We start from the raw sequence: 10890 nt of genomic DNA, 5'->3' as shown, positions 1-10890 counted from the left end.
GTCTTTTTTTGAGTATCACTAAAATGCATTAGTTTTTTTGAGAATAATAAAAGGTACCCCTCCGTTCCTAAATATAAGTCTTTGTAGATATTCCACTATGAACTACATACGGATATATATAGATGCATTATAGAGTGTAGATTCACTCATTTTACTCCGTATGTAGTCCATACTAAAATCTCTAGAAACGAAGGAAGTATTAGTCATGCAGTTTATGAAGCTGCATGGTCGAAGTGTGTGCAGCACCTGGCGAGAGAGCCCGGTGGGCTCGACCGTACGCGTTCATCACACCTGCGGGTAGCATCTAAACATTTCCGGGCCATCTCGCCAGCAAGTGCGTCGCATCCTAACATTTCCGGCCCGTCTCGCCAGCAAGTGCCGGGGCCCGAGGCCTTGGCATAGCCCAACTCGAGCGACCGTCTCGGGTTGGGTGTGTCTCTCGTCTCACCACGAGCCGGAGAGACGGCGAGGAGGAGAGAGAGAGAGAGAGAGATCATCCAAAACCCCAATCCCCGCACGCCGCAGCCACCACCCCGGCGAGCCACCCACCGCCACCGCCACCGCCACCGCTCCCGCCGGAGTCCCGCCTCCCCGGCCCGCCCGGATTCGCCGCTCCTCCAGGTTACTTCCGCCCGCCCCTCACAGATTCCTCCCCCCTCCCTCCCTCCCCGTAACCCCGTTCCTCCCCGCCGCCCGCGCTCGACGCTCGACGCGACGCGGGCCTCCCGCCCCCGGGCCCGCCGCCAGGGCAAGGCTCGGGGCGGGCGCGCGTGGTTATCTCACGCCATTCTGACATCCCCGCTGGTGCGATTTTTGCAGGGAGGAGACCCGCATGGTGGCGCCGACCGCTCTCCGCGCCCCGGTCCTGTGATTATGCTCCTGATAATTTAGGATCTCGCTGTTTCCGACGAGGTTGCTGCTCCGAGGGGCAGGATGAGCAGCAGAGCGCAGCAGGGCGAAAAGGGCTCCGAGTCAGCCGCCCGCACGCGGCCTCTGAGCATCCATGAGATCTTGCTGCGGCGGGAGAAGAAGGCCCTCGCAGAAGCTAAGAAGGCTGCTGCGGAGGCTAAGAAGGCCAGGGAAGAGCTCCAGGGCAATGATAAGGGTAAACCTAATCACTCGGAGCCAGGAAGAGGGCACAAGAGCAGAAAGGATCTCAAGGATGTGCCTGCGGAGGGTTCCAAAAAGGAGAGCGTTAGAGATGCGACAAGGGAGGACTCCAAGAAGGATGATGTGCGACGTGCGTCTAAGGAGGGTTCCAGAAAGGAGAGCATTAGAGATGCACCCTCCAAGAAGGATGATGTGAGGCATGCATCTAAGGAGGGTTCCAAAAAGGAGAGCATTAGAGACGCACCAAAGGAGGTCGCCAAGAAGGAAAACTTGAAAGAGAGGCCAAAAGATGGCTCCAAGGTGGATGAATTGAAAGATACACCAAAGGTTCCAAGGAAGGATGACCACAGAGATGCACCAAACAAGGGCTCCAAGAAAGAGAGGTCCTCTGTAAGGGATGATAGTCAGTCAGCTGGCAAAGACAAAGATGCTCATGATCCGCATAAACATAGCACACGCATGAGAGGCCGTCCTGTTGAAAGCAAAGATGGAAACCATGGTGAAATCAGAGCAAGAAATGGTGATGTGACAAGATCTGAGTCTCTAAAGGGACCGGGGAAGAGATGGAATGGCGAACCTGTTCACAATGATAGAATCATGGAGAGGAGCGACAAGCTCCGGAATGAAGCAAAAAGGAAAATCCATGGTTTTGATGATGAAAAGCCTTCATATGTTGATCGACCGGTGCTGAAGAAACATGATTCCGCGCGATTCCGAGTTTCCAAACACTATGACATAAATGATTCAAGGAGAGAGTACGGAAAACCATACCGTGAAGAGCCCAGGTCAAAAAGGAGAAGGTCAAGAAGCAGGGATCATGATCAAGGAAGACGTGACAGATCTCTCTCACTATCCCCAAGGGAACAAAGGCGTAGCTACCATGGAAATGATCATGACAATTATCCTCCTGGAAGGAAGTATGCTGAAAATGACAGGTACAGAACATCTGATAATGTTGGACAAGGTGGTGGGTCTTACCAGAGATATGAAAGTCGGCTTGGTGGCTACTCACCAAGGAAAAGGAAAACAGTGCCACAAGACGAACAATTGACTACCACGAATACCCCACCAGTCATTCGATCACCAGAAAAGAAACCAGCCACGTGGGATCAGCCTCCCACAGCAGCAGACCAATCTAATTTCTTTAGCAATTTGCAGCCAATTGTTAGTCAAACCTCATCTGTTTCAGTCAGTTTTAGCGCACCAAAGCAGAACCCTGCTACTGCGCTTGACACTATATTGTCAGGGAATAGTTCGTCTACTGATTCTGTCCAGCTAACACAAGCAACACGCCCACTTAGGAGGTTGCACATCGAGAATTTAACTAGTTCAGCTTCAGAGGATATGTTGATTGGTTGCTTGAATGACTTCTTGCTGTCATCGGGTGTTAACCGTATCCAGAGGTCTAAACAACCATGCCTCAGTTGTACGGTGAGTGATCTACCATCTGGTTGTTCATACTACTTTGCCACATTTTCTTTGTAACATTTATCCACATCCTATGCTCCTTCAATGCAGATAAATAAGGAAAAACGCCAGGCATTTGTTGAATTTCTTACACCAGAGGATGCTACAGCAGCTCTTTCTTTCGATGGAAGATCTTTCAATGGGTCTACTCTGAGAATTAGACGCCCCAAAGAATATATTGAAATGGCAGTAAGATCTCCATACCTTTTGCATCTCTTCTTCTCAATTGATGGTTTTACCTTTTCCATTAATTGCTTGGGTGTTAGTTTGATCTAGATGATTCTCAATTTTAAATGTTTCAACTGGTATCTGCTGCAAGAATTTGCCAGCTGTTTCATTCCCCCCTTCCATTTGGAACCTATTAGTTTAGAAAATTTCGACTTGGCAAGGCATTTATTGCTTCTGTTCTAGATTATCTTTCAATAATTACTTCTTCCTTTAATATATACTGTCATGTGGGCTGAGGAAACATCTTAATACTATTACGATTTAATAGTAACCATTTTTCATACTGGGCCGTTGGTGCTCTAAATGATTATGAATCTGGTTATGTACAGTATAACATACTGAACATATTTTTAGGATACAAGACCATCATTGTTGTTCTACTGTGGTTCTGTTTCTTGCTTGTGCTGCATGACCTATGAGCTTTGGATTGAAGAATTCATTCTGCATGTAAATGATTAGGTGTGTTATTGTTTATGTTCCTGATTCTACTCGCCCTCATACGGGCAGGCTACTGATTGCTTGAATTAGTTTATATTCAAACCTTCTACGTGTTCTCCTAGTTTTATATTTAATACATGCCATATCTGATTCCTTCAGGTGTTGGCAGTTTTTAACATTTCAGAGGCTTCCTGCATGTTTGGAATTTATTTTGCAGCTAAATGACTTGCCTCAACTTGCACATGCTCTTTCCATTTTATGCTTGGATACCTTTCTTAATTGCTAAGCACTAGCATTTCAAGCACCACCCTTGTACTAAATGATATGATATCATAGGGAAGAAGCTCTTTGATCCTCTCGTACATTCTATCACTCAAGAATTGTCTAACCACCAAATGGCTCAGTAATGAAATCATAGCAAAAACAACATCATGCCATTTCGTAGTTGCTCTTTGCTTTCAGTTTTTTGCAATTTCAACATTGTAGTGCCTTGTCAGCAATTTGTGTATTATCAGCATGCTATGATTAATGTTGTTATGGTGAACTCCTGATCCAGTGCTCTTATCAACTATTCCAAGTAAGAATTACTGATTAATATGGTTATTGAGTATCATATTCATTTCTTTTTGCATGTTTAACCCTTAGATATGCATGTTTTCTTATATCTCTTGTATGCAAAAGTAGCTGAGAGTAGTTATTTCAGATTTACTCATGGTGCAGAAATTATTTATAGTTGCTGGTTTGGATTTACTCATCACATATATTTGTATCCTTCGGGAAGTTTTTGTCTGATGGGCATGTTGGAATCTCTTAAATAGGGTATTTTAATTGGGTGTGTCATAATTCACGTTCAGGATCGTGAAGCAAAGGAATTGTAAAGCAGGCTTCCAGATATAGTGCCTGTATTGTGTGACTGCCACTTCTTCCAAAATCCATTGGTTGCTGATTACAATGCTGGCAGAATGCCTATGGTGGTCAGTTCATGGAAAAATAGGAAGACAGTTTGTACAGCATGGTTGAAGTAAATATATTATTAGCGAAGATTTGAGCATGATGATCATTAATCATAATCATCCAATCCTGGTTCCAAACATTTATGATCTTAATTCATGACAGTATAAATGGATTGTGGTATCATGAGTTGTCAAATTTTTAATTACTCTGCATATAGTTTAGTGTGACATTTAAACTTGCTATGCTCTTGTTCACCGTACCATGTTTCTGCTCAGCATATTTCCTGGCCCAGATGATGGCATATTTAGCCCCTCTACTTTGTCCGGTTTAGTTTGGAATCTTTACTCTCAAAAGGACCCAATAACTCTGTTTGTACAATTGATTTAGTTTTTTAGATAAGCTAACCTTTATTTGTAACAATGATTAAGCTGACAACATCCTGGATACATCCAGGAACACTAAGCCGGTAGACCAACGATCAGAGAGCTTGCTCAACCTTGCCAACAAATGAGCCACCTTATTTGCACAACGACTAACATGAACAAAACTATAGAACTAAAATGTTTCGACAACGATTTGATTTCAGCAACAATGGCACCAACTTGAGACCGATCTCTTTCTCTTAATCAGTATAACTGATATAGTTAGTTCTCATAATCACGACTAAAAGTTTTTATGGCAAACTGCTGCAACTGAGATGTAAGTGGTGGGATGGTTTGTAGGTTACATGCAAGTGCAATTTGGCTTTGGGTAGGTTGTTGGCCTTCTCATTTCTCCCTAATGCCTCCTCTGCTCCTCACTAATATAAGTCTTGTCCAACACTACAGTGCAAGAAGGGTAGATACAAAAAGGAAACTCCAATCTATCTGGATGACATGTAAGCAAGAAGAGAAAGGAAACTAATAAATCCAGAATCAAACTCAAAGTTCAAGCTGGACTACTTTTGAGCACCTGGAACCATGTGACGAATACCAAATGTTTCTCTTGAAAACTTAGCCATCACACTTTAGAACTCTTCCTATTCTGCTGCATAGGGTCACCCTAATTGCAATGATTGGTTGCTTGGGCATGGTTTTTCTCCAAGTTTGATTTCGTGGGGTCGAGGATCAGTTATGTCAGCCGACAGAGGTTTTGTGGCTAGATGACATGCGATGTGTTTTTTAGCCTGTTGGTAGATTACAAAACTGTATCAGCATTTGCTAATGCCAGCTTGAATTGAACTGGGTGATACAACCAGGTGAATAGTCCCTCTAAGGACTATGAGTTATAGAAGGACCAAATATACCCAAGTTAATAAGAAACTGATCTGTTTGGCCTATGTAGAATACAGGGATCAAGGTGAGCCCAGGACCCAGAGGCAACTAAAGAGACTAAATATGCCATAATCCCCTTATTTTTAAATTCCCTTTTAGCCGTCTCATTGTTAGAAAACTATGTAGTAAGATGTAAAAACCTTTGTCTGATGGAATTTTAACCTGCATCCAGTGTGATTTTGATGTTATAGCCGCACCTGTGATTTTGGTGTTCAGAGGGTCTCGGTTAATCTTGTTTTCTAATGCACTTTTCTACTATGCTTATGAATTCAGATGTCTATAAAGTTGAATGTTGCAATGGTTATATTCACATTTTTAAGTTTTCTGCATGGACATTCTTTGGTATACTTGCTGTTTGCACCATTTGACCTATTTGAGTATTGGAAAGGGCAAACTGTCCATGGTGTAAATAATGACATTGCTATCTACTCATTTAGCGATATGTTTGCCATTAACGTACAAAGGAACCAAATTTGATCAACAATAATTGTGTTATAATATGAGTTTCTGCTTCCCTTGTCCAAGACTATTGCTGGCATACTTTTTTTAGACTTCATTGAGTATATTTGAGAAAATTATATATATTGGTTGGCCCACAAGTTAAGTCTGGCTTGTTGAACTGGACAGCAGAATTATATCACTGAATGCAAAACATCACTCTTACATAAAAGCGACCCTGAGAGTATTTAACGAGAAACCACATCTGTGTTTTATTTGAATGCTATAAACCGCTGTGTTTTTGCTATCGTGTTTTTAGTGTGAATTGGCTATTGTATATGATTCCTATAGCTTTGAAGTAGATTATGGTTTCTGAAACCTTTGTTTATTGCACTTTTAATGTTATAACACACTGTTTGTTCTCTGCAGCATGTTGCTCAAAAGAAGCCCGTGGAAGAAGAGATTAAAGAAGCATCTGATGTTGTTGCAGATTCACCACACAAGGTAACTTGCAGGGTTAGAGATGCTTCTTTCTATTTTCAACTCACCAGAATATGAGCAATTGTATTTACAAAGAGATATGTGGGTAGAAATGTTTTCATATTTTTTTCCTTGTTGATATCATACTCCAGTCCCCAGATATATATGATAAAAGTAGGGTGGCTTGTTCAAATTCGTTGAGCACAAGAAGATTCGACCAATAATTATTTAGCCTTCTCATGTGCTGGTCTACCTTGTAATTTTGCAGATTTTCATTGCTGGTATTTCTGGTGTTCTTTCATCTGAGATGGTAATACAATTGTGTCCATCAGTATATGCCCGTCATATGTTGCTCTGCAAAGAGCCGGCCGTTGAAGCATATGTTCCTGACATTTAGTATGCCTTTCCCACTCTTTCAGCTCGTGGAAATTGTTAGCTCATTTGGCCAGTTAGCTGCATACCACTTTGTTTGTAACGAGGACCTGGGTGGGCGATGTGCATTTCTTGAGGTATGGAACTCCTATTGCATCCAAACTAAGGCTTGTGATATGAATATAAAATCATCATACTTATCTGTGACCAATTTGGTGGAACAGTATATTGATCACTCCATTACAAACAAGGCATGTGCTGGCCTCAACGGGATGAAGCTTGGTGGGTGCATCCTAACTGCTGTTCAGGTTTTTCCCAATCCTGTCGAGGTGCAACCATTTTCATGCCCATTAATGTAGTGTATCCATTTCATTATTTGTATTAAGTCATATGCTGCTCCATTGAATTCCAGGTTCGCAATGAAGCTTCCCCATTTTATGGTATTCCTGATAGTGCCAAAGCGCTTCTTGAAGAACCAACAAATGTCCTGCAGCTAAAAAATGTGGTATGCCACAGTTTTGTCCCTGCTTGATTATGGTTCCTGTAAAATAATTACTCTTTTCACATCAAAACCATTGGTTACCTATTTTTCTCACTACTAGATTGACACTGCCGTTATCATACCAACCCAAAAATTTGTTTCCACCTGTGAGCTATTCACCAAACCATGAATGAATTAAAATAACACAGCAGTACTCTGTTCTCTCACTAATTTGTGATATTGTTGTAGTTAAAAAACACAAGTATCAACCCATTTTTCACATTCTGAAGGTTGTACACTTGTGAAGTGTTGATGAACGTGCTATTTATGTAGTTTGCCCAAGAAGAGTTTTTGGCACTTTCAAAACCTGAGCTGGAGGAAATATTGGAAGACGTACGCATGGAGTGTGCAAGGTATATAACATTCTGTTACTTTCATGTTTACTCATTGTTGTGGCTAGTAGCTTACATTATGCACGAGATTGGCAGGTTTGGAGCAGTCAAATCCATAAATATTGTAGAGTATCCTGCTAGCAGTGACAGCATTACTGAGGATGTCCTAGTTGAGCCCAAAGATGAGCCAGTAAAGCTTGAACCCTCTGAATGTCGTGCCAATGATAACTGTGTGGAGACTGGAGCAGATTGCTCTTTACCAAGTAGGAGCATAGTAGTTCCTTCCAACCCTATGGAAATTACAGGTGCTGAGTGCCAGGATCACAAAGAGCTTGACACACTTCGTGAATGTGATGCATCTGTGGCGGCAGATCAGTATACCGACCTAGATGACATCCATGCTAGAGCTGCTGGCCCCACAGTGGATCAACAAACAGAGAGCGATCATATGGATTCTGTGCAGGCTGATCAAGATGCTACTGCAGTGGGCGACATCCATGCTAGAGCTGCTGGCCCCACAGTGGATCAACAAACGGAGGCCGATCATATGGATTCTATGCAGGCTGATCAAGATGCTACTGCAGTGGGTGACATCCATGCTAGAGCTGCTGGCACCACAGTGGATCAACAAACGGAAGCCGATCATATGGATTTTACGCAGGCTGATCAAGATGCTATTGCAGTGGATGACATCCATGCTAGAGCTGCTGACCCCACAGTGGATCAACAAACAGAGGCTGATCATATGGATCCTCTGCAGGCCGATCAAGATGCTACTTCAGTGGGCGACATCCAAGCTAGGGCTGCTGGCCCCAGAGTGGATCAACAAACGGAGGCTGATCATGTGGATTCTTTGCGGGCTGAGCAAGATGCTACTGCAGTGGGTGACATCCATGCTAAAGCTGCTGGCCCCACAGTGGATCAAGAAATGGAGGCTGATCATATGGATTCTACGCAGGCTGATCAAGATGGTACTGCAGTGGACGACATCCAAGCTAGAGCTGCTGACATGGATTCTACACAAACTGATCAAGATGCTTCTGCAGTTGGTGAAGATAGTTTAGGAGAAGGACATGCAGGCCCAACAACTTTGGAGGCCTGTGGTTCTACTACACCCGGAGATGTGGTGGAGACATCCGAAACTGAGAAGGAGCAACAAAGCGCTGATGATGTGAGTGAAAGTGGTGAAGAAAAACAACCTGTGGCTGTGGCTGACACCAGAGACGTTGCTCCAGTTTCAGACACCATCGTGCTGGAAGCTGGCTCTATACTGGTGGAGTTCATGCGGAAGGAGGCTGCATGCATGGCCGCACATTCCTTACATGGGCGCAGCTTCGGCGACAGGACCGTGTCTGCTGGATATGCCCCTCATGATCTCTACCTGCAGAGGTACCCGAGGTGATTTCCGCCGCGACGGTGATGTTCCGTTGGCACCTGATGCTTGTGGCTGTAACAGAAACACATAGGGCAGGTCTTGTAGTTTTGATGTTTTGGATGCGTCAGTCAAGTAGCTTGGGATCAAGATGATGTACCGTTAGTTGGGAGGTAATCTAGTAGGAGACCCATAGCAGAAGCACTTTTGGGGTGAAGACAATGGGATAACCACTGGCCGTTAACATTTTTGTTGTGAATTTTTTAGACCTGTATTTTTGCAGTGAGGGGAAAGGACCTGAACATTCCCTTTGTTATCGTTGCTGTTGCTTTTGGGTTACATGGGTTGGTGTGAGGCTCTTTTATTATATATGAAAAAACAGACACTTATACTCTCTCCCCATGGTAATTTCCATTGGCCATTTTAGTTGCTAGTACGAACAGGTGGAACTTCATATTTGCTATCTGTATTGAATTTGCGAAATGCGCATCTCTTTGCATTGCCAACTTACATGGCCTCACCCCAATGCACGCATCGAGTTTTGTGAGCCCATTAATTGCAGTCTTTTTTCATTTTGTTTGGATAGTAGGCAGCTCATTCAACTTTACTGGAAATATCACTTGTGAAGAATGTCAAAATATACATACACGCTAACTTCAAATATCGTACTACATAGGATGATGAGTGGCAAGAACATGTGGCCTGGATGGGGACGCGGAAGCGGAGTTTGGTCTATGGGTACATATTGTACCCTATATGAATTTCTTTTAGTAATTCAACAAAAAGTCAAAATTTTCTTAAATAAGCTTCACCTTAAGTTCCACAAAAAGAAAATTTCTCTTTGACTTCTTTTCAAAAAAGACAAATGTTTGGTCAAAATAGCATGAATAGTGACCTATAATAGCAAATAAATTTTGTCTTTTTCGCTGTGAAGTCAATGTTGGTTTCTTTTTGTGAAAATTTATATACTAGTGCGCAAGTAAGTCAAGTTTATTCCAAATAAAAAAATCTCATATATATATATGGTGTATATACAACCTGGGACCAAAATGTATTTCCCGCCTGGATGGATACTTATGATAAACCAAAAATACAAACTTCCAACCCTGGGTGGGTCAGCGTAGAAGACGAATAACTTAGGACCCCAATACACCCCGCAAAAGAAAAAGAAAAATACCCCGCAAAAGAAAAAGAAAAAAAACCTTAGGACCCAATATCTATCTGGCGTTGGATCGCCCAAGGGCGAACTATTTTATTTGGTTCGCCAGCGCCAGGGGAGCAGCTCCCAGCGAGCCAGTTCGCCAGGGCCGGGGCCGAAACTGCTCTACTATGGACGACAGTCACGGAAGCTGCCCAGTTAATACTCCGCCTCTACCACGTCGCTGCAACGCTCGCTCATACAGATAGAGGGACGCCCTCCTCTCTCGGCCGCCCCCTTGGGTTGCAAGCTGCCCCAGCTCACCTAGCTTCAAACCTCGACGCAAAGTAGTGATCCGTCCGCTGCTTGCGGTGCCTCGCCTGCCGCCTGCCGGGACCCCGTGCGTCCGCTGCTGTCGTTGTTGGCGGTCCGGTTCCGGCAACGGCCACCGCTCGTGCAGGTCCAAACCAACTGCATGCTATGCTAACCCGGCCTTTCTCCTCAGCGGCGCTGGCGCACACAAACACAACCGGCACGGGCCACACCGCCTCTGCTTCATCCGCCGACGACGGCATGCGCGCGGCCCATGTGGTTCGGATCGCACTGCATCTTTGTCAGCACAGCGCTCGCGATACGCCGGACCCACTTCCACTTGGGCAGCAGTGACGCAACTGCATCTGCACTCGATCGGCCCTCCGCTGTTCCTG

At 44.1% G+C, this 10890-nt stretch overlaps 1 protein-coding gene across 2 annotated transcripts; it reads left to right on the top strand.

The window, feature by feature from the left end:
• The first annotated feature begins 423 nt into the window (after nucleotides 1–423).
• Nucleotides 424–9443, top strand: LOC109752475 (uncharacterized). Of its 2 annotated transcripts, none has more exons than XM_020311370.4 (10): nucleotides 424–621; nucleotides 820–2541; nucleotides 2629–2766; nucleotides 6378–6452; nucleotides 6697–6738; nucleotides 6848–6937; nucleotides 7025–7108; nucleotides 7213–7305; nucleotides 7615–7694; nucleotides 7770–9443. In XM_020311370.4, the coding sequence occupies exons 2-10, from the start codon at nucleotides 934–936 to the stop codon at nucleotides 9073–9075; spliced, it is 3516 nt and encodes a 1171-aa protein (XP_020166959.1). In that variant the 5' UTR covers nucleotides 424–621; nucleotides 820–933; the 3' UTR covers nucleotides 9076–9443. The 2 variants fall into 2 exon arrangements, with proteins under 2 accessions (XP_020166959.1, XP_020166954.1); XM_020311365.4 differs by having other exon boundaries at nucleotides 7025–7129.
• The last annotated feature ends 1447 nt before the right edge of the window (nucleotides 9444–10890 follow it).

This window comes from Aegilops tauschii, chromosome 4 (assembly GCF_002575655.3).
Source record: "Aegilops tauschii subsp. strangulata cultivar AL8/78 chromosome 4, Aet v6.0, whole genome shotgun sequence".
Taxonomy (NCBI): domain Eukaryota; kingdom Viridiplantae; phylum Streptophyta; class Magnoliopsida; order Poales; family Poaceae; genus Aegilops; species Aegilops tauschii.
Note: the sequence above shows the minus strand (reverse complement) of the source record. Positions and strands in the feature narration are given on the sequence as shown.

Excerpts from the sequence above, each read along its gene's own strand:
- LOC109752475 (XM_020311365.4), top strand. The coding sequence starts at position 934 with ATGAGCAGCAGAGCGCAGCAGGGCGAAAAGGGCTCCGAGTCAGCCGCC. Across the intron at positions 2,767-6,377 it reads AAGAATATATTGAAATGGCA|CATGTTGCTCAAAAGAAGCC; the intron begins GTAAGATCTCCA and ends TGTTCTCTGCAG. Across the intron at positions 7,695-7,769 it reads GTACGCATGGAGTGTGCAAG|GTTTGGAGCAGTCAAATCCA; the intron begins GTATATAACATT and ends CGAGATTGGCAG.